The sequence below is a fragment of the Dermacentor albipictus genome, chromosome 3 (genome assembly GCF_038994185.2).
Source record: "Dermacentor albipictus isolate Rhodes 1998 colony chromosome 3, USDA_Dalb.pri_finalv2, whole genome shotgun sequence".
Taxonomy (NCBI): Eukaryota; Metazoa; Arthropoda; class Arachnida; order Ixodida; family Ixodidae; genus Dermacentor; species Dermacentor albipictus.
This window is the reverse complement of record NC_091823.1, coordinates 31,065,591-31,089,559: the sequence shown is the minus strand read 5'-3', so window position 1 is coordinate 31,089,559 and position 23,969 is coordinate 31,065,591. Positions and strand designations below refer to the sequence as shown.

At 45.9% G+C, this 23,969-nt stretch overlaps 1 protein-coding gene across 2 annotated transcripts in view; it reads left to right on the top strand.

Moving 5' to 3' along the window:
- The window catches only part of LOC135909708 (carbonic anhydrase-related protein 10-like), a 101,022-nt gene extending 77,853 nt beyond the window's left edge, over positions 1-23,169 (top strand). The window contains exons 5-10 of one of the 2 annotated variants that reach the window (XM_065441753.1): positions 879-974; positions 8,700-8,766; positions 14,757-14,911; positions 15,877-16,005; positions 17,673-17,709; positions 18,581-23,169. In XM_065441753.1, the coding sequence (XP_065297825.1) occupies positions 879-974; positions 8,700-8,766; positions 14,757-14,911; positions 15,877-16,005; positions 17,673-17,709; positions 18,581-18,606 (510 nt within the window). In that variant the 3' untranslated portion in view covers positions 18,607-23,169. The remainder of the gene's footprint in view (positions 1-878; positions 975-8,699; positions 8,767-14,756; positions 14,912-15,876; positions 16,006-17,672; positions 17,710-18,580) is intronic. The other variant, XM_065441754.1, reaches the window with a different exon arrangement.
- The last annotated feature ends 800 nt before the right edge of the window (positions 23,170-23,969 follow it).

Below are 23,969 nucleotides of genomic sequence, written 5' to 3'. Positions count from 1 at the left end.
TAGTGCTGACGAGGCTACATATATGCCGATGTATTATGTGAGTGATGTCCGGCGTGTGAGCTATATAGCGAGACAGCAACAGCCACGATCAGCGAAGTCTCTGGAGGGTCCGCAAAATCAACTCCTCTCTAGAAGTGACACCAAAGTGCTCTGCTGTCCTTTTTCGCCCGTCCTGAGTTCGTTCAGACTGTCCGCTCTCTTTCAGTAGCCCGCTCCGAAGTCACGCAAGCTTGCATAATAATTAGTTAACAAGATTCGTCGGCACGTCTCCCCGGTTCTCCCTGCTTTACCCGCCGCCATTTGTTTGACGATCTCTACTTGCACCGTGTTACGTGTACCTATCCAGTGCTTCGTACAGCTGACGTTGACCCCAGAGAGCGTGGTTTTTCGGAAAAGAGGCATGTACACACGCACGCACGGACCTCCAAGAAGTCGCAGGTTACTGCCCTTGCTCTCAAACGTAGTACTCCTGCTCATGAGGTGCCACTTGTAGATAGCAGCGTTAGTTAGTGAAATGATTCACACTCACAAACCGTCATTTGGTATACGGATGAGAAGTATAGCAAAATTTGCCCCCTCGATTGCCAGCGCGGAAGACTGCGCGCTTCTCAGTAACAGCTGGCATCTGCGAATGACAGCAATTTAGCGTGTATTTATAGTTTACGCCTGTGTGGTGCTCACCCTCCTGGTGTTGTCCTCACGACCTCATTTTTCTCGGCCCCACAGTGTGCGCACATTGTGTGCCACGACCCTTGCGAATACTGCGCGAGATGTTCTGTTGCAACTGAACAAAATGTCTGTCGAAAGCAACAAAATGTCAGCAGAAACGATTTCCTGCAACGGCCTTTCGTAAGGGGAAGGGGGCCCGTCTTTCGCAGCTCCAGATCCTGGGCTACAACTGCGACCTCTACGCCAACGTGTCTGAAGCCAGGCAACGAGCACAGGGCCTCGTCGCATTAGCAGTTATCATTAAGGTGAGTACACATGCATTCCCCACTGGCATCGCCACCGCACACTGAAATATCAGTACTTCAGTGACGCACTAATGCTCCGTATTGCTGAGTGAACTTTAACCGAGCTGTGTGTTTGGACCTGTCACCTATGTTAGCACGAGAGGAGGGCCCCTACGCGAAAGGCCGAACAGTACAAGTTGTACACGGCATTTGAGCAATGGCGAGGGCGGACGTTAGATGTCGAGTAAACACTCGCATTGCGGCATGCTATCTTTAGTGCGATTATCTTCGGTGTGGTCTTTTTATTTATTTATTTATTTATTTATTTATTTATTTATTTATTTATTTATTTATTTATTTATTTATTTATTTATTTATTCATTCATTTATTTCTGTAGAATACGGACAACCTGAGTAGCCCCAAGGTAGGCTTCACCTCAATCACTCCACAGTACTCCACAGTTTCTACACAACATAAATATCAGTATAGCAGACCTTTTGCATTGCGCATTAGGGAGCTTTAGAAACAGGAGACCCAAATCTGCATGCAAAAGAACACAAAGAGAGCACAAAAGAATGTTAAGCCCCGGAAATAGAGTTGTGTTTTTTTTCCTTACTTTTGCATGTGCTAAGCCGCTAAGGTACATTATTCTAAAACTTCCCATATCTTCATTTGAATGTGACGCCGAGGCTACTGACATGCCCACCAACAACAACGTTCTCGGTTTACAGTTGCCAATTCTCAGTACCACTGTGTATACCATAAAGATAGCTTAAATCGACATTTCGGTTCAGCGTTCCTCCGTCATATAGTCACGTGAAGGGCTTCTTTTCCTTCTTTTTTTTTGTAAGCTCTATGGGGAGCGTGAACACAAACACCCTAAACTGCCGTAAACCTGTTGGCGTACCGCGTTCGTCGCAAACGTAAGCCGATTCAAACTCCGCTCGAGATTACTTATTCAATGAATGACTGGGGATGTCCCCATGTCGACAGTGCAGCACCGCATTGTGTCCAAAGTTAAGCATATAGCTACCGGAGGGGGGGGAGTAAAGCATTGCACTGTAGATTGAATAGCATTCCCGGGCACTGCCACTTGGGGAACTCGTGAGAAATTCACGCCCGTCGAGCACTGCCATCATTGCGGCCGCACACAGCGCTTCTTCAATGAATCATCGCGGTCTTACGACGTAAGCTGCCGCGTGCCGCGGTTTCTTGCGAGGGAAGAACCGTTCGCGGAGATCTGTGAACGCGATCCATACATCACGATCGTAATGAATGGTGCCAGAATTTTCGAAGCGCTGGCCAAAATGAAAAAAGCGACGGCGAGTTTGGCTCTATTTAGGTCACGCCACCTCTCGCATATATATAAGAGCGAGAATTCGTCAGCGCGAGGTCTATCTGGAGGCGAACGAGAGCTTGTTTTCTTTTTTCTTTCGTTGCAAAGACCTCTGGTCACTTGTTTTTTTCTTTTTTCGTGTGTGTTTCTCACAGGGAACGGCCCTCCACTGAAAACCAAAGATGAATGATAAGTTCAGTGAGAAAAATGATCTGAAGCGAGCGCGCAACGTAGATAAATAAATGAGGAAATCATCAACGTTCCACTTATGTCGTACCTGCCGTAATGTTTCAATGGTTATGGCGTTCTGCTTTTGGGATGGAGGACGTCGGTTCGATTCCCGGTAGCGACGGTCCCATTCCAATCGGAACAGAATGCAAAAAAAAAGAAATACGCTCGTGTACTCAGATTAAGGTGAACGTCAAGAAAACCCAGCTCATTCCATGCAGTAGGCGTTTCTGATATAGGCCTCGTGTTCCTTATGGATCGACCAACTACTGTGGCCATAAATCAGGGCGAAGGAACGCAGCCAGCATAATTTTGCCTCCCGGGTAGCGTATTAACGAGATTCGTAAGACAAAGGTAAGTGCCAAGCCTGGTATCGCAACTTTCTCTGTTATAAGGCGGGGTAAACACTGCATCGTGCAGCCGGTGATGCCCTGCACAAATGGGCCGACGGAGCAGGGAACAGATCGCACGACTCTGTCCTTTCGTCTTTTATAATTTATTATTATTCGCCGACCGCTTCCTATTATTGCATCGAGTAAGCGTCGCAGTGCAATCTACAACACTCAGCCACGTGGCAGAGCGGCCATGTCGTTCTGCACGAGTACGAGAGAGTGGGTTCAATCCACGCGGCGGCCGCATATCGATCGGTTCGGAATGCGAAAACAATAGTCTACGAAGCTTTGGATGCACCTAATTTTTTTTTAAATATGTTATGCAGATCCAACGCATACGTTGGAATCTCGTGAGCGGTGATGCCTATTTGATGCTGCAACAAGACTGGTTTGGATTGGTTTGGTTCGATTAGTTTTATGCAATCGTAGTTGGACAAATGCCCGTTCTGGCGGATTGGCCAAGAAGGGGCACACGTTCAGTGGACTGACTGACTGAATTAAAGAAAATAAAGTAAATCAAAGAATCCGCGAAATATAATTCGCCATTCCATTAACAGATCGGTGTTCTTTAGAGAAGTGTGTGAGCCGACATTATATGTACAGGTCTTACTCGGAAAGCAATTTTTTAGTTACGCAGAGCAAAGGTTTGCATATTTGGTCAGCACACAAGGGTTCTATAAGTCACTTCACGGGTGCTTTCATATATTTGTGGATATAAATACCTTTCTATTTATGCCAACAAATATACCCGACGAAATAGAGATCAACCCAGCAGCAAGGCAGGCATGCCAAACCGGAAAAAAAGAGGCAGATAAAGCTTCGCTTAAAAAAAAAGAAATAACTCGCAGGTTTATCCGGAGACGACCTCTACGCTGTCTCGCTTGGCCCCGTGCATGGCTTTCGCACCATGAACATTATCAATCATATTCAGTACCCCCTACACTAATGTACTCTAAATTTTCGCGGTACACTTTTTTCTTATGCAGAGATTGTGCTTCTCTATATTTTTAAGAGGAAGGTTTACCACAGGAGCTACAATCTGCATACGTGCGAACGAAGAAATTGTTTTGTTTGTCATTGACTGTACCGACTTTGACAATGTTTGTTGTACGTAAAAAGAAATAATTAATCTACCGGCTGCAGGATGCGGAGTATCTATTAGAACATTTATTTTGGAAAAATTGTTCCATATTGCGACATCAAAAGGACAGTTACACAAAAAATCTTGTAGCCAGCATATTTTTTTCTGGGTTTATCGGATCGATGTCGACCCGTAGCTACAGCGTCGTGCCAGAATTCCTCCGAAAACGAAATCCCCTATTATATACAATTTTAAGGCGACAAAATTAAAATGCGTGCCAAATGCAGTGCGACTTCTTGGCGTGCTGTTTGTATACAAGCCATACTTTCATGTCGTAAACATCGGAGGAATACTGTTCACAAACCGCTGGCACACACGCCGGTCACCTTGGTCCAGTGGTCGCTATCCACGCAAGGACCGTGTCTCGCCGAAATCTGGACGCTGGCCGAATGGACCATTCTTACCTCTTTCGCCCCGCACTTGTCCGCAATCCACACGGGATAAATAAGCTTGGTTGCTTGTAGTCGTTGTTATTGTTGTCGCTGCTGTTGTTGCTCGGTGAGGAAAGGTTAGGTCAGGGTGCTTGCCGTCGCTTCTGTCAGAACGCGCAGTGCCATTAGTTCTCACATTTTCTCCCCTATTATGCCATCGTTTGAAGCTTTCGTTATAGAGACCGCAGTGCGGCTTCCGCTACTGCACCGACCCACGGATGAGTGATACCTCAATATCACCACGTGACGCTCTCGACACCGAATTACCATGACGTGCAGAGGTTGCTTTTGAAGATAAAGCCTACGTCAAGAAGCTTGGCGTCTTTTCCGACCTCGTCACAATGAAATGGCTTATATTTTTTTTCTTGGTTTGTTGCACGTTCGAGGAGAAATTGAGGCTCACACTGAGTCGATTACGAAGTCTGCGGATACCTTGCAGGCGTATCTCCGTTTTGTGTCAAGGGCACGCGAGAGCTGCGCCGCCTCTGCCCGACGCCTGCGTGCATGTGTCAGTTGCGCGAGAAAAATCTAGGGACTGCGCCTAGGTACACGCTTTGCTCCGTTCGTCCCTAGCCGGTGGAAATGCGCACTGCGCGAGAAGCGGCGCTTATACAGCGACCTGTACAGAGCCAGTAATAGCGAAGCATACAACATTGGTCTGCGGGTGCTTTACTGCAGACCCATGTATGTTATTATCAGCAGCAGCAAACGCAGCACGGGTGGTTTGAACGCGCTAATAATTGCAGGAACAAATGAAGTACTGCAAAGGACAACTGGGAACGAATGACGTCCCAGCAGCGCCGTCACCGCTCTGGCGCGAGTGAGAGGCGGGGTTTGGTTCGGACGCGGTCGGCCGTTCATCTTCCCTCGTTCCACCCGTTGGGTTGCTGTTTTAATGAACCTTTCCCAATTATTAAGTGCGAAGTCGCAGGCGTCGCCACCATGGTGCGAGGAAAAATTATACTTTCATATTTTTAAATACGTTGTGAGTCTGCTGTACGATCAACACGGTCACCCCGAAGAAGACGACGAACGGGCCCTTGCTAGAGCTCCGTTGCGCCACTCCGCGCGCCAATAATCAAAGCGGTGGGCGCTCCCACCGCGTTCCCCTAGTCCAGGGCTCCGCTGAGGTAGCTGCTCTGCGTGCACGCCTTACTAGTCCTTGAAGAGAAGATGGAAGATTCCATCTGAAACCGCAAAAACCACTGTAAAATAGAGCAAATGAGCGTTTTTCACCACCACCACCACCACCACCCACCGCGTTCTTCTAAGGTGATTGCCCTTGTGTTACGCTTCAAACTTCCACTGAGTGCTTGTCCCCTCGAGGGCTTTGCCTCTGTGTCACAGTTCGAGCCTTCAAAGTTCCATTGAACTGTTGACCTCTTCCCGCGGGTTGTAGTGAGGGGCCCGTTGGCACCGAGCGCCAGCAATGAAAGACTTCTTCAGCGACGAGAAGGAATGCGACGCGGGTGACGTCAGCCCCTAACCCGCGTTATCCTACCAATCATGGGTGCATATAAGGCATAACCTGCCCATTGTTAGAAGAGAGAGTCGCCGCCAGTCGCCCCCTAGGTCTGGTGTGCTCTTACCGCTACACGTACGCTATTTTCTGCTCTATCTGTACATACTGTACAAAGCTGTTCGGTTCCTCTTCGTCTGCTCCAAAAGTCTGCCTTTCGTTCTCCACCCCGAAGTCGCAACAGCTCTCAGCTATGCCGGTCAGCGCTGCAATTGCTCTCGTAAATATACCTTGTAAGTAGCCTTCAGTATAATTACTGTTTTATTAGCGTATTATCTTTGTACAAGTGCGCACTGTCACCAGAAATAACCAAGAAAATGCGCCCAATCACCACTTTTGTTTAAAGAGCACTGGCAATAAAGGATGTGGCAGTTTCTTTCAATCTGCTTACACAGGATATATTAGAAAAACTGTCTACGGTTGTTCGTAGTTACGTTTAGTCACGGAGCTCGTCTCTACGTTTCTACCCGCAAACACTGCTGCTTCGCCCGGCGCAAGACAGAATGAAAGCAGTATTTTTAAAGCCGTGTCGCTTTATTACAACGTAGAATCGTCTGTGCTACAACGTTATTTGCAAAGTGATCAACAAAGAAGAAGAATGAAAGAAAAACGTCGTGTTACATACCAGGTCAAGAAGCTGGTGCTGAGTTACCGGGATTGTTTGTCAAGTGACCAAGCTGCAATCTTCTCGTGACGTTTGCACTTTGCTACGACAAAAAGAGCTGTGGTCGAGCCTGGAAAACAAACAATTAAAAAAGATACATAAGCAAAACAACTTGACGAACAGCGAAATGAAGACACGTTACTAGTGGCCAATCCGGAGGCAATTCTAAACGAACCGTGCGTCGTGTAGCTCAACGTAAGGAACATCTAGACGTTTATTTCATACACCTGAAGAAAAAGTGTGTTTGACCGGTACGATCGAGGAATAACTGGAAAACATCGTCAAAGCACTAAATTGTATGTCCGAGACGTAGTGAACATACAGCTACAAGAGAAAGAAAAGTTATCGTGCAAGTTTTCTGCTGAGTCAGTAGCAGCCGCGGCACACGATTCAATTTGTAAGTAACACAGCGCGCTTTCTTGCTAATGATTATGATGCGGCGCTAATGTAAATGCTGGCATACGCCGAGCGATCACTCGAATGACAGGCATTCAGCTCAATGAATTGCTGACAAGGTTTGTGTAGAGCACGCGGCTATTTACAAACTGCACTGCGTGCACCTGTGGCCATTTTCGGCCACATGTGCATTTCTTATTAGTGTTGTGGTTAACGGCCAGCAAATAGAGACTAAACGACAAAAATATCTCGGGTTATGTGTCACAACACATATAATGCCGCTTTACAGGTTCAAAATGGAATGCTGTAGCGTCAGAGCTCTGATAAATTATTGACTCAAGCGAAATATTTCTTTATTGTTTTACAGTGTCTTTCACTTACTACAGCGAAATATTTGTACGTATCGGGCTAAGTAACGACGAGCGCAGAATAGAATGAGCAAGAATACACAGGACAGTACACGCACGCGCAGTGAGCGCATGCGTGTACTTTTCATTCGGAAAAACACGTGACAATAACGACGGATTCCTCTGTAATTAAACTTCTTTCTATAATATACGATGCTAGGAAGGCGAATTCGAGGAAGGAATTGCAGTGCGGCAGGTCGACGTCTTTCAGCACAAGCACAGCTGCGACCGTGTTGTCCTCAAACTTATTTATTTATTTGTTTATTTATTTATTTATTTATTTATTTATTTATTTATTTATTTATTTATTTATTTATTTATTTATTTATTTATTTATTTATTTATTTATTTGCAATAACTCAAGGACCCTGTGCACAGGGTACTGCGTACAGACCACAGGGTCTTTGAGGGTCCACTGCTCGAACAGCGCTAAGACATTCTTGGTACCAGTGACAGACATAGAGAGAAGGCATAATTTATTGAGTAGACGCAGAAAAGTGGTCCCGAGATAACACACCTCTACAGCCTATCACTTTGCTCAGAGTGAAGGGAAGCCGAGAAAAAAGGAGGGCCTCGAAGAGCGATGAAGAGATTGGATAGCGGGATGCGAATGCATGCAACGATCGTGTCCGAAGGAGCCGTTCAAAGCCTCGAAGCTAAAAAAGAGAGTCTTGATGCGTCGTTTCGCTTCGGCCTAAGGCCCAGTAACACTTTTTCGCACAATGACTTGTTGATTGGCACTAACATAAGTGTCAGTGCCTGTCGTTCACAGTGTTGTTGAGGACAAGCAACAAGTACGTTCTTCATTGTCAGTGACAGTCAGGTTTCGGGAAAAGATACGTGCGCTTCAGTACGTCGTTGGCCGCATTTGTAATTTATGTTCTTGCGGAGGCCTCGGCGTAAAGCGTTAATTTACGTGTGTGTCTTTGCGAACAGCAAGCGCTTTTGTGATCTGCGTGCGTGCGTGCTAGTGCATGTGTGCGAGTGTGTGTGCTGTCAATCATTGCCATAGCCAGTGAACAGTTACGCTGGCGGCCGAACGCAGACACAGGCAATCAATCAGGCACCGGCGCCAGATGTGCCTAAAATATTTTGGCTCCCATCACGTCAGCCTTTTATTTCTCTTTCGTTTTCTTTTTGCATTCACTTTTGCAGGAAAGCGGCTGAAATGATATGCATTCTCACAGTACTTATTCATGCGTGCACCTCTCTCCTTTTATTTCGTTCGCAGCTACGAGACTCCGCCAACGTAGAACTTCGGCTTCTCACCAGCCAACTGCTGCACCTGGCCTTTAAAGGTGAGAGCGCGCGACAACGGACACGAAACGATTACCCTCGTAGAAATCTTTATATTATCGATCGTCGCTTCTGTTTTATTTCGTTACGTTAAATTATTTTATCTCAAATGTCTTTATGGCTTTCTCCTCGTTTCTACATTTATTTAATGTTTCTTTCACCCACGCCCTGATATGCAAATCTTTATTTTGGTTACACTCTTAACAAAAACGCATGTGAAACCCACTGCTTCTTGGCCAATTCCCGTATATAGTATAGGCATGAGCCAGTGTTTGGAAACGAGAACAAGACTTCTGCCACCGGTTTCAGTGGGAGAGCTCTTTTGTACAGGTCTCTGACGAGCGAGGCAGCGTATTGTGTTTTTTGGCACAGAGCCCCGTACGTAGACCAGGGTTTTCCAGCGCACGCACAGTGCTCAACGATGATTGAAACGCGATATACGGAATGCGCGGCTGCCGGCACTTCTTTGGGCTGCAGCGGTGGGCCGGTGCGGACGCCGAACTGGTGTACCTATTTGTGTCCCACGAAAGCGAAGAGCGTCGCGACGCATTGCGACTGCATTCGGCTTCTCGGCAATCACCCGGCGGTCAGCCGCGGTGCATGAAAGCACCGGCCGCCTGGCGGAAAGGGTATCGCGTTTCAATCGCCGAGCACTGTGCGCTGGCAGCGACCTTTTCTCATTTGTTTTTCCATGGAATGCGGGAAACTGGCAAGAAAGAAATGACCGCGATAGCATAGCAGGTCAGTCTGTACACTGATCGCATGCTTGCAACCCGGGTTCTCTCGTCGTGACTTAGTCGACGGCTGCCCCTTCGTCAAACCCACAGCCACCTGCGCTGGTCGCGCGCACAAATTTATTTATTTTTATTTTATTTGTACATACCGCAGCCCCTATATGGGGCTATCGCAGGAGTGGGTTAGACAAAAAAAAAGTCATACAAAAAAACCAAGTAAACAATAACATCAAAAATTCACAAGAAATAAGGCAGATGACACAAATGAAACTCAAAATAGCAGCAACACTGAGAATTAGTACAAAAACGAGAATGAGTAAATACACTTTAACAACAAGAAAATACATAAAATCAGGTGTGGTTAACTTTTAACAGGAAATCGTTTAATGGCAGTTACCTAATTGTTGACCTAGTGCGAGTGACCTAATAGCGAGTGAGGCCGAAATTTGGTGAGCTCGCTCAATGCGCGCGTGCGAGAACAAACTATTCCGGGCCCTGTATTCACAAAAACAAAAGGTCTTACGGTGCTTTTGTTCGTAAGAGAAATTTTCAGTCACGGCACTGGTCCTTTATATTTGCGGAGGCGTGGCTGGCCTATGCGCAAGAGGTCTTATGAATGAGGAGCTTTGTGAATTCGGCCCCTGCAGTCATCTGGACAGTGTGGCTTTACCGCGGCAAAAAAGTCGCACCTTTATTGATGAAAAGGAAAGAAGCCCGCTTCCACGTTAAGTCCACTCGTGTAAGCAGCTCTTGATTGTTTCGCGGTCGATACTATGCGCGGAGCTTTTTGCTGGTTGTTTGTCGTAAGGTGGAGGCGAATTCAAAATCACCGCTTTTTCAGTCCTAACCTTCCCTATAGTGCGGTGCGCCCTGAGTAAACGTTCATTACACTGAAAAGAAACACAAAATCAGTTTAGATCAATTAGGTATTCATTCAAAACTCGATTTCTTGTTAATTTCGCGGTAAGATGTTGATTATTAGAAGAAATAAAAATTAAAAAATTCAGTTTTCTTTTTCTTTCTTCAATTTCATTCCGAAGTCTCTGCGCCGGTACGTCGGTGTGACGTCACGAATTTCGAAGTAATTCTTTTATTTTTGTGTTTGGGCTCTCCTCGTTTAGTAAAAGTTCTTGAATCTTGGTAAGTTTAGTTGTCAGGCCCTTTAGAAAATATTATTTTAGGGCATATTAGGGATGAATATATGACTAGGCTCGAGCGTACATCGCTAAAAGGCATGACGTCATGTCGAGTTGGTGCGGGAGCTTCAAGGCGCGGCACGAAGTATGTGCACCCGCCTTTTGTTTTTGCGTTGATTCTGGCCTACCGAGCCTCTTCTTACTGGCAACAATTATTTATTTTTTTGGCGTTGTAGAAGGGTGACTTACTAACGCAGTTCAAATATTTTTCCCCCTCTTTTGTGTTTCTCCAACAATAGTGGTGAAAGAATCCACATCACATTACAAAAGTCAAAAAGCCTTTTTGTTTTTCTTTTTTGTTGCATTTTGAGTTTTTCCATCGACACTAAGACACTTTAAAAGGAGAAAAACGACAATAAAAAGGGGAAAAAGAAATATTAAAAAGTAAGTGAAGCATAGACTATTTCTAGCTCCAAATTCAGATAGGACGTCACGAAACGTAACGTTTCGATTTGCGTCCGAAATCTTCAAGAGCTCCCTCACCCGCCTACACTTACACACTTTTCTTTTCTTTTTTTTTTTCTCGTGTTTGCACTAGTTCAAGCGCTCGGTGCTGAACAAAAAGCCTCTCGGCAAGTACGAGTGAATGAGGTCTGAGCTCTCTTTCCAGAAGTGATCCCTCCTTCCAGTTGCAGTGGTGTGTTTTCTTTTATATTGAACAACCACGTACGAGCACGTTCATTTTAGACTGCGAAGTGCCTCGTGTCGCCAAGCTCACACACTCGGCTAGCTTCCCAGTGCAGCGGCCGCCTATAAGCAGCCTGTCCACTACCAAACGATTCCATGTGGTCCCAACAATGCGTGGTTTTGTCAACTTAACACTTAACGCTTGAGCAGTAAGAGAGTTAAACCTATTTATTGACCGTTAGTTCAAACAACCACTGCGATTCAGACAAGTGGGAGAAGCAAATTGAGGAAACGGAAAGAGAAAAAAAATAAAACGTTCGCACTGGTAAATGCTTGCGCGGAACGTCGTCGTATTTGATCACACGTACCATTACGCTATCAACATGCACAGTAACGCCGCGTTCACGCCTGAAAACAACAACGTACATTTTCTGTATTTCACAACTCCATCGGCGCACAACCTTAATTTGAATCGCAGTGCGTCCAAATCGCAGTGTAGAACAGACGACACCGGGCACTGGCTGCTTCCTGCTGGCCAATTTCTATGAGCTTGGACCCACAAATTGCGTGCGCCCTTGCCTGTCGCCAAATCGACTGAACTACGGAACATACCATTGGTGACCGGCAGGCGACACAGTCGTGCGGCTTCCTAATTTTGTTAGTTGCCGTTTTTTGCCCAACTGGGTAAAAACGACTAATATAGGCAGTAGAGCCGGGTCTTTTCCTCGTGGACGACAACAAAAATAAATAAAGAAAAACGCTTTCTCGGAGGACAACATAAAGCCCAAACTGTGGGTCGTGTCCTGGATCAAGCGTGTGCTCCTCATAGGTCTTTCGGTGCAGCTCGGGGAAAGTCGTAATATCAGTTTCCGGACGTTCGCGCATCCAATTCCCATTGCGCAAAACCGAGTGCGCTCTCCAGCCCGCTTTCCCCACTCCACACATCTTTTTTGACCCAGAGCCACGGCGTCTCTTGCCACATCTGCGGGCACCACTTAGTGGTGCCACGGGTTCGTCGCGAACGAGTCGGCGTCTGCGCAGCAAGCGCTGTATGGCTAGGTGTAGAGAATGCAACTCTCGCCCCACCCCCCTCCCTCTCCCGAGACCTTGGTGTTGGTCCGGCGTTCATTCGGTGGCGCGGTGCGAACCACGTGTTGAGCGGGCGAGATGCTTCTTCCAGCGGCGATGGGCAATCCTCGTAATTGGGCTCCGATCCATCGGCGGCTAATGAGGCCTCCTTCTAATCGGTCGCGCGGGATGCCTTTCGGGAACCGAGCGCCTATCGATGAGAGTGGACGGCAGCCGGATATGCTAGCGGCGGTGGCGGCTGCCACAGCAGCGCCACGAGCTGGGAGGCGGGTCGGTCCCTTCGTCGGAACGATGTGAAGCCACGACGCTCTTTCTCTTTCTTGTTTTTCTCGTCAGATGCTCGTTAGATGCCTTCTTGCAGCGTTTCCTTGCTTCCCTTTTGTTCTTGTTTTTTTCCATCCTCATTTCTCGCACTTCCCCATAAAGCTTCGGGCTCCGACCTCCAGCAGTAGCTTGTCTCGGAGGAACGCAAAGAGATGGATGCTTCGCGTACGGATCACGATGCACCGGTCTCCTGCTGCAGCGTCGGTGCTGTCCCAATTAAGAGAACGCACGTGGATGTCGAGTGCTTCTGAGAGTGAACTCCATTCCGTCTATGAGGAGACGTGGAAGGGGGACGGGCGGGAGGGGGGGGGGGCGGAGGAGGGGCGAGGAAGTTCGCCAGTGAACATAGCGCTGACCTTCCAGAGTTCCGTTGCGCGAAAAAAAGAAAGCTAATAAGATGAACGGAAGTGGGCGAGAGATAAGGCAACTTCCGAGATTATGTCCAAGTTTTGTCGTTTTGATCTTCTGATGCACTTGCGGCTGTTAATAGGTTCCTGCTCAGACTCGGCTACTAAAGCTGCTCTTAGACACGAAGTCCAGTGCCATCTGAACTAATACGCACCCGGGCTTTAATGGTGATGCGTTCGTTCTGTTTCGTACTAGCGTGTACGTGCTCGTGTTTCCAAGCCAAGTTTGGCAACGAGCACCGAGCGTAGGTTACAGGACAGGGACGAAAACGTGAACACATCTGCGCAGGTGGAAAAGCAAACGTTAATATCCTGTAGCCATCCATGGTCTTTGCTCCGGCTTCTTTACGTACTTTGCTGCGTACATCTCTAAACCGAGACCAAATCTTAACTGACAATCTTATATGCGCGTTCTGCCTCTATAGAACAGCCTTTCAATAATACTAATTAGACGCCTGCACGTTCATTTGATCGGAAGGGAGCTATGTGCCCCAAAGCAACACAGTGGCCTATGAAATATGCCGTGGTGTAGGGATTCGGATTACCTTCAACGTTATAGGGGAACCTTCAGCGTTAACCTAAACCAAACAGCCGCTAATATAAACTAATGTCAAGCAACAACACAGTTCATGATTGCTCTTCGACCTCTTGAATCTCTGGAGGAGTACGCACGCTTATCCAGAGGAGACAGGCTCTAGAGACGTGGATTACGAGAAGACTTGCCGACTAATAAAAAACAGGTCGGAGTGCTTAGGAAACAGAATTAGTTTACTCTCGCACCAGTGTACTGAATACCGACCCCAGTCGCCATCTGTCTCCGTGGCCAGCGCTGGACCTGCGGATTGGATGAAGGAGCAGGTGCCGTATACAACGCCCTAACGAGTGAACTCGGGTGGCAAGTATGCGATAGGAACAGGTATATTGCTATGTGGGGCCGTTCTCTGCGACCACACTGTAGTTCCAACGGTTCCCGCAGTCCCCAACGAAAGATGACTGTCGTCTACAATAGTTGCAAACTCTGATTTATAGCAGGTAACCTGAAGTCACGATGGGCCGCTTACCTTCATTCTCGAAAAGGAAAAAGTACAGTCGATGCCTTTTACCAATACTGTACCTTTGTGGCTTTTGGATAATAACGAAGGAGCTTGAGTAGAAGCTAAAGAACGTGCAAAGAGCGATGGTGGCGAAGAATGAAAGGCATGACCTCGAGAGGCAGAAAAGTGACATTATACATTAGAGAACACGCTAGGACAGCCAGTATTCTAGATAATATTAAGAGAAAGAAACGAAGCTTAGCAGCTCGTGTAATGCATAGAGCAGACGACAAGTGTTTCTTTAGAACAGGATATGTTCGAAGAGAACTAAAAGGCTGTAGATAACGGCAGCGGTTTAAAGCGGGGGTGAGGCAAAGTTTGAGAAACTAATCGCAATCCCACCATTCGCTGCATATAAGCGGTCCACAACTGAGAATTTCGAGAGCTCTCTGTTCAAGTGCGTAGCTGTTTCCGTACAACTTTGTGGGAGCCCTGTGTCTGGCCTTCAAATACCACCTTCCTGCAAAAAATAAATAAATAAATAAAACTAAAAGGAGTGATCATGCGACCGGCATTCGCAGGGTCCCACGTGGCCGTAAAGTCGGTGTCTATCCGCGACCTGCTTCCTGACACGGACAGTTACATGACCTACGAGGGTTCGAGCACGACGCCTGGCTGTGAGGAGACGGTCACCTGGATCCTGATGAACCGCCCTCTGTACATGACGCGCCAACAGGTACGCTTGTCGGCGCTACTCAGCGCTTCGCTTGCCCAAGTCTGTTACCTCTCGATGACTCTCTCTTGCCCCGCTTGAGAGGATCCGGCGCCAAGCGGCGTCTTAGCCGAAATTCTTGAGCGTGGCCAGCTGTACACAGGCGTTTCGCGGCACACTCGTGCGCACTGACTTGAGCAGTTCACTGTGAACCCTGTTGACGTTAAAGAGACCAACTAATTAAGTGTTAGTTTACATATCGGGCGAAACCGTTGCGCTATACTTTAAGTGGATGCGCAGAAGTCCTGTTCAAAAATTAGTGTGTTTTTTTGTTGTTGTTACAAAGCAGCATACATCTAATTTTTCCGCTTGGAACAGGAGACCTAGCGAAAAATTTATTCTGGTTAACTACAGTGTTGATTCTCTCCTGTTTCCTCTATCTCTCTCTCTCAACTGTGTTATCTATTTTTATTGCAAGCTTGATGCATTTATGTTATGCTCTTTCTTTCCTCAAATTGTATGCAAATAAACTAAAGAAATAAATACAAAATTTGCTAAAATGTCCAGTACATTATACCTTTTCTATTCTGTGCCGCAAAGCTAGTCAAAATTTGCTGCCTGCATGCCGAGCAAAATACTTTATTTCCTGTGTGTACTTAGGCATACTTCACAAGAACACCTTGATGGGCTAGTTGGTGCATATTATCGTAACTGTTTACAAAAAGGAAGAAAGAACACAATCACAGAAGGATACATTTGCAAGACAATTGCACTCGTCCTGCCATAATGCCCTTGTGTTGTTGTAGGTTTCTTTTCATTTCTTCCTTTTTTTTTCTGCATACAAGTATGATAAAAAATTACAGGTAGGAGTATCCGATGAAAAGCTTCTTCGTTTTTGTGTGTCTTATTCATATGTGAACGAGCCCTGAACGTGATTCTCCGCTGTGCCCCCCCTTCTCACTCTCTCTCTCTCTCTCTCTGGAGCGCAGCTGTTCGCCACGCGGAAGCTGATGCAGGGTGACGCGTTCCACCCGAAGGCACCGCTCGGGAACAACTTCAGGCCCACGCAGCCACTCCACGGCCGCGTCGTTCGCACCAACATTGATATTAGGAGCGATGTGAGTACGACTGTCGACTGATCTCCGCGGCAGGCAATGGCTCGCTGGAGTAACTACGCGCTGTTGGAGTGTACGTGCATCGGATAGCCGCCATTACGGCTGCACAATCGGCATGAGTGTTGCCGCCTGCGTACACCCACAGCGCGAGTGAGCTTCGGACTGTTTCAGCAAATTGTGGGCATGGCATAAGATGATGATGATGATGAATCCTCATAATATGGCACAAACCCACTATGGGGCATAGGCCACGAATCGGGTGGTAATATGATTGAATGAATAAAAGAATTTGGTTAATAAATAACTAACACAAAAAGTAAAACAAATATATAATCCAAGATGAAAAATAAACTGTGAATACATGAGTAAAACTAGTGATCAATACTATTGTAAACCTTGCGTTGATAGGAATACTAAATTATTTAAAAATACATATACTTGGGTAAGGTAAATTTTTGAACAACAATACTAGAAGGATTTAAACTGTGTATTTGTGCTTTTATATTTTTGAATTTCGTAGACTGAAGTAGAAGTTAATCAATTGTGGAAACTAAGAACTATTAACAAGGCATTCTTTTTGTGCCACATAGAAAATTATAAATGGCTGGGCATACGTTCCTGTGGCTGTATCCCCATTCTGTTGCTTCAAGGGAGAGAATAGTAGTGCTGTTTAAAGGTAATCCTAAATTTTGAAGTGGGATTTCTAGACATAGTTTTCGGTGAACAGAAAATCGCCGACAATATAATAAAAAAAATGATCTATACATTCCGGTTCATAAGAACTGTAGAAGCTGGGCTTATTCCTTTTTTTTTCTTCTTCGTCTTATTTACGTTTCTCGAGAGTGAGACACCGACTACGCGCGTGTGTTCTTTAAATATGCATCTTTCACTACGGGCGATCAGCACGTAGCATCGCTCACTGACAGTCGCCACCTCGAAAACGCACGCGGCGACATGAACATCAACTTGCCTTCTGTTGCCTAAATCGTCATCAGTTCTGATACACTTTGTTCCTCTTCCACTTGACGCCCTTTACTCTCAATTTTCACACACTCCGCTTAATTACTACTGCCTTCTTCATGCATCATTTCTAAGACTATTTGCGTATGTCCTCTCGAATTGCTGGTACCTTAGCGCTTTGCAATCAGATAAATGCAGACGAAAATGGCGTGTGCCATTTTTCTTCCTTCTCTCTCTCTCTCTCTCTCTCTATATATATATATATATATATATATATATATATATATATATATACATACATACATACATACATACATACGTACATACATACGTACATACATACATACATACATACATACATACATACATACATACATACATACATACATACATACATACATACATACATACATACATACATACATACATACATACATACATACATACATACATACATACATACATACATACATACGTGCGTGTGCGTGTGTGTGTGTGTGTGTGTGTGTGTACGCGTGTGTGTCCAATTCTCTTATTCTCTCCAATAAGCATGACAAAGCGCCATCCTTTCTAAATAAACGCTTTGTCATCAACGTATTTCGAATGCTGTATTTAGTTCCTATGTGAGTACCTATAGGATCGCCTATAGGATCTAATAATTCCTGCTTCCAAACACTTATGGTTCACTTTTTCACCTTCTCCCCTATCAGGACTGCCCTGGAATGCAGGTCAACAAGTTTTACCAAGGTACGTTCCTGTCTATCTCCTTCCCATCGTTGCGCTGACTGTGTTCTCCCGTTTATATCGAAATAACAATCCGAAATCGGGAGTGCGTCACGTATACCCTCGCGAAACGAAGGACGGATTCATAAAAGATGCGCTTCAATATAAGAGATTCGGAGGCGCCACTCACTGTCCGAGCAACTCGTTGTGCCTCCCCTCCTCTTTTTTTCCTTCATTTCATTTTTAAAAAAGCTACGATGTAGAAATTAAGGTATCGGAATTCCAAAAGAAATCAATATTTCAAATCTATACGAAAAGTAAAGCAGTTTCAGGATGAGTGCACGCTTCCATCCAGGCGCAAATGGCTGGCCCTTTGAAGTATACGTTCACCTCGCTGAACTTATTTCCTTAAAGCGTAGAAAGGTAGCAGAATAAAGAAGGGTACTACATTGACGCGCAATCACGTCTAAGAAAGCGCGGAAATAGATGACATTCATTGCCTGTATGCCAGTATAGTAAATCTGTAGTACGCGACCGTATACAAAACATCTGACATTTTCAAGTTTTGATAAACTAAACGTTCACGTTTCGAAAACGTTGCGTGTATGCGAATTTCCGCAACTGGCTTTGCCAGTGAGCGCTGTGGAACCTTCTCCACTCGAGAACGAACAGATTTAGTCCAGCGTGCACCAGTCTTCCACGTCCTCGCTAAAACTAAGTAACAAAATAACGCCGCCTCGAGTTAATACTTATATATTTTTTTTCTTCGCCGTCTTCCCTGTTCAACAACGCTTCGCGCTCAGTTTAGGAAATTTGCATTGAAGAGTTGGTGCACTGGGCTCGGCCCAATGCGGGCAGCGGAAGCGTCAAAGTCTATCTATTCTCTACGTTGCAGCGAACCTGGATCTCCTCAGCCGATAGCAGCCGTGGGCGGACAGTGACGGACGGATGGAGCACAACGTCGGATCCGATAGAAGAAAACGCCGCCGACGGGATTCGATCCTTCGGAGATTGCGCTCCCTGCGCAACGCAGACAGACCCGCCGCCGTGACCTGTACGCTAGGGTGCTCCGGGAATCGCAACACCAAGCTGACGATACAGTGTGCCCTCGCGCAAACCAAAGTTTGGTTGACCGAAACTGCCCCCAAACACAGAACTGTATGAGTGCAGTTTTGACTGATCTCTCGTGATTTTTCTCGTCACAATAATTAGAACACTCTGTATAAGTGGAATATGTTTCGTTCGCTTCTGTTTAAAGCAACCAAAACGGAGGATTCCTTGCTGTGATGAACGTGAGATGTTGTTACGCTTTACTTGCGGCGCTATATTTCGAGGTGAGAGAAAACCCGGTGTAGCCATGATTATCCCATCGGCAGGTTTCAGTGTGTAACCGCGCAACTATAGTTGCGGTCATTCGCACTAAACCTTCGCTATGTGTATTGCTGAGCTTGCTTACTAAAACGGAATGGCATCGTAATGACAGAGAGCGTCTCAACGTTGTCACGTAATCTCGCGGACAGCGTGTTCAGTGGATATTTGATGGACTGATAGATTGATGAGACGCGACCATTCAATACGATGAGGGCGCCCGGTTAAAGCGGGACAGAGACAGTTAGATATATTTGCCAGATATACTTGTCCTGTAGAACTTATTAAGGATGGGTTTGATGGTGATGAACATCCGGACGACTATCATGGTCATGACTGTGATGTCGTTTTGCTGTGTCAGTTATCATGGCGCAATAGTGCAACAGCGGCTCCACTTCGCTTGGTGGCGGCAGTGTTTCGTTCGTTTTCTGAAGAAACCCACCCAGCTATGCCGACCTCTCAAGTTCGTGCGTAAGTTATTTGCAACGTCCGTGTACGACATGACGAAAGCGCCGATAAAGTGACAGTGTCGATCTTTCTCGCGTAGTATGTAGTACAAAGGTAACAAATGTTTCGATTTCTTGAGCTCTCGACGCAACAACGTCATCGACGGCCAAAAACAAAGCCGAAGCTTCGGTAATCGGTTGTCATCGAGTTCAAAAGCTTCTATATTTTTCTGATCGATAGAAGCCCGCTAAGAGCAGACGCTGTTAATGCTAACAGTGTTATTGCTATTGTTCGTTGATTCATCAGAGCAGAAAAGAGAGACAGAGAGACAAAGAAAATGAGATCAGTGTGGTTAACCGGAACAGAAAATATGGAAACATTAAACTGAGGGACAGGAGAGTGGGTGATGAAAGCGCTGCTAAGATTCTTAAGGGCGACAAATCTGCACAAATGGTTTTAGCCTTAATTCCTGTTCATTCTGTGCCGCGTGATCCTGTGCTGTGATCACGTGCGATGCTTGTGAGCGCACGTGATCGTGTTCCCTGTGCTCTCTGTCTCTTTCTCTCTCTCTTCGTCTTATATTATACCAGAAAGGTTTGTGTTTCTGTCACAACCAAAAGGAGCTGCGTCAATGGTGGGCTATTCATTCGTATGAAATTCCTGCGTAGCGTTTTTGTGCATTCGGTTTTGAGCACTCATTGTAAATTGTAGCAAAAATGTCGCAGAAGAACTATTAACTCTTGTTCTCTGTGCCAAAGTCCCGCAAACGGTCATTTTATGCTCCTTGACAAAGTACTGTCTCATCGATATCGTTCATTATGCTTAGCTAGAATAGGACACCTCATGTTCTTCCAACGCAAAGCAGCAGGTGCACAAGCTGCACTGCGTGGAAGCGGGTAACTCGGAGAGCAGGGGCTCCTAGAACAGCGATCACACGCAAAGGCCGCTCAAACACTCGAGGAGCGATTTGCGTCACCGCTCACTCGACATTCGAAGTTTTAAAACGTGCAATAGACAGAAAATTCATTCTCAGTTTCGTCACTTAGAGACTGATTTGAAAAAGAAAAGAAAACAGGGCCCAGTTCCCACGCTTTATTCTTGAGAGCCGCGTTGATATTGGAGGGAACGCTTGCAGGTATTGATTTGCGCGCAGTACGTGTGAAAAGTGTGACAGCTACCACCCGGACAAACGCTACTGGTTCTACGTCTTTCAGTGGCACTGTAGCGCTCCTGGAACCATAAGCTCACACTCTTCATCGAAGCACCACAGAGCGGCCTACTGAGGGCGTTGTGTTACGTATGCGGCCTGGGCCCAATGTGAGTTTGAGACTCGCGCTCCACGCTGTCTACTTTGTCTGCGAGGGTGGATGTTGTTTATTTTGCCTTCTTGCGAACTCACCTCACGCCCAGTATCCCTCCTCTTCCGGTACTCCACGGGCGTGCTACAGACAAGAAGCGGGGAGAGCATTTCTCCCGGTGCTATGAGGTGAAGCGACCAAGATTTTCCTGGAGCGAGATCGGAGTATTGGAGTTGAGGTGGTAGTTTAGCGATGGCGGACTTGGTACGGGGTTCGCATATTTCGACAATACCAAATGAAGGCTCGAGCATTTGCATAGTCATCGTGGCCAACGGCTGGCCTGGCCGAGCAGATGGTATCTATATATTTGTTTGTATTGTTAAACATCCGAAAGCCACACTGCTCTTGAGAGACGCCACTGCGAAGGGTTCCGGATCAGTGTTTACCGCTTGGTATTCCTTGACGTGCAATTAAACACACACGAGTGTTCTTCCTTCAGCCCCTATTGCAGTGAAGCCACCGAGGTTAGCCATGATGAAACTACGGCTGAGCAGAATGCCTAGAGGCTCAGCTTTGTTGATCACTAAGAGGTAGACGCAAGTGTTTTAATCACCATGGAAATGACAGGAAGTACGCAAACATCGCTTGTCTTGAAAGTAGACTTGCTCGCGGAAGCACGTGAGGACTTATTTTATTTTTATTTTGTTTTTATTTATTTTTTTGAAGTTGATATAGTGGCCCACTCGCTTCGCAACCTACCGCCTCTACAGCAACTCAAAATATAACATGCGACACTAAGTGAGTTATATAGGATTAATCGCAACGAATTCTGGGAAACACTTAGGCACCACGCTCGAGGGGGTAAATTGGTTTCGACAGTGCCAACGGGTAATTAAATCAAGATCTCCAAGAAAGGTTGAATGGGAGCGATCTCGTAATTGTCATCTAACGAATCTGCGCTGATAAGTTAGCTTCAAGACGGTTGGTGTAAGGAGCTACGTGTACGTCCCAAGTCAAGTCACTGTAATGTCAGGAGAAATCCAAGTGTCATTCATTACTCTCGCGCTGGTTCGACTGCCGTGCTGGCGACTACCTTAGATACTTGCGGCAAATTTCACCTCAGTAATTATTTCATCAAGCTTCATCGTTTCGTTTAGGTGTAACCGGCTCCGTGCTCTCCTCACTACGGCTCGCGATTTACCGAACGAGACCACTTAGCCAATGCTACCCTCTTCACCTTAGCTCGACCTCAGCTGTGACGAGTGTGAATCTACGTGATCCTCGAATGACGACTACCTCACGCTGAGAAGAATAGTGTCAAGTGCCATTCACAAGTTGACTCAAGCGAACGGTGACAGATGCCACGTGTATGTTTTTTTTTCTTTAACTTCGCTGCCCTCTTCTGTCTAGAAAAGTAAAACGTAACTCTCCTACCTAAATCTTTTTTTTTTTTCGGAAGAGAGAGAGAGAGAACACTGTCTCCTCAAGGCATACATATATGTTCCAAATTACTTCATTCTAAAGGTACACCATCTCACTGACGGTAGGTCTTGACCCGAGAGTGAAACCAATAATTGCACGTCGGCAATGACATTTTACTAATGATGATTGCACCTCGTGCGAATGCTAACGTTGAAGCCAAATACAGACAGCTTACAAGATGTTTCGAACACGAATACAAAATTATAAGGTTTTGTCGATGGATCTCACACGAAAGTCCATTTCGGTTTCCTTTTCAAAGTACAGAGCGCACCACATGTTGAAGCTCAAATCAAGCAGACTGAGAAATCCCCTTTGTATATTTCTTAGTCTGATCTTGAAATTTTCCTTCCTTTGTTCGCCACAATGAGCTATATTGAAACCACTGAGGCATTTACTATTCACTGTCTCCTCAACACTTACGTGAGGGCAAGTAAAACAAAGATTGTGCATCTTGGAAAGAACCAGCTTCTCTGTGAAGTTGATCATGCTTTCCCTCTATATTTTTTGACACCAACTGAGCCTCTCTAAAAACAAAGAACTCCGTATCTCCTTTTGCTTGCTGTTGTGTGGTCAGCTTCCTGCTGCCATTTTCCCATACAGTTAGCAAATAAAATAAAAATAAAGACAGAAGCGGCCAACTGGTCACGCCGAAGTTGTTGCAGTTTTCTCGCGTTTGCACTGTTATTTGCATGATTGCTCTTACTGGCTCTTGAATTGCTATATATTACATGAATGTGCAATTCATATTGCCTGTACCGAATGTCGAACACCGCAATACACGTGTACAAACGCGAAGTGCAAGAACTTGTGTTGATGATTTGTCATGTCGTTGGCTGCATTGCGACCATGTAAGGGTTGAAATTTAGGAAAAATTAAAATGATACGTAACGGCTCAGGCTCTTCCGTGTCTGTGTGTTCATTCTTGCTACGCTCCAAAATTAACTGGAGGGACAGCAACTCATTCATGCAGGAAAAACGGGTTGTCCCCGTATTTTGCTCCCCTTTTGATACTCGTATTTTTCTTACACCTTGATTGGAAAACACCCAATCAGGAGTGACCATACTTTTTAAGGAAGAGAGCTGGCGGGGGATACATGCTGCATACAAGTGTTTTTCCGAGCGTGAAAGAAGCCCGCGAATACACGCAAAGTGCCTCGAGCGACCGGTCGCGTGGAAGTTTTGAGTGTATTCGCGAGCTTCTTTCACGCTCGGAAAGAAATACTTTTGTGTAGCAGGTATTGAGCAACAGAAAGCTGTATCGGGAGTTTTCATGGCACTCTGCAATTTTCTTATTGACACTTTTCATATAATTATATTTCATAATCTAATTAATTAACTAAGACGAATTATCTAATTAGGCGGAATGAAAAACATATTTGAGTATCTCCAGGCGACGGCAAACAACAATACCTTGGTTCTGTTCAGCTAAGTGGCATTGGCATATTTTTTAACTCTGGCTAAAGTAAGCTGGGACACCCTGTATATGCGGAGGCGAATCGCGCGCCTTTGAGACCGAAGCTATACTTACAGGAAAACTGAACTCGGTTTGGATTGATAGTAATGATTCTGCTTTATTTAGAATCGTTCCATGAACAGCTCTGGCAGCTTGCATGCTCTGAGCCCGTTAGTCTAAATGTAGATTCCGCGCGCGCTGCCACCCAAATTTTTTGGAATAGTTCGCGGGCGTTG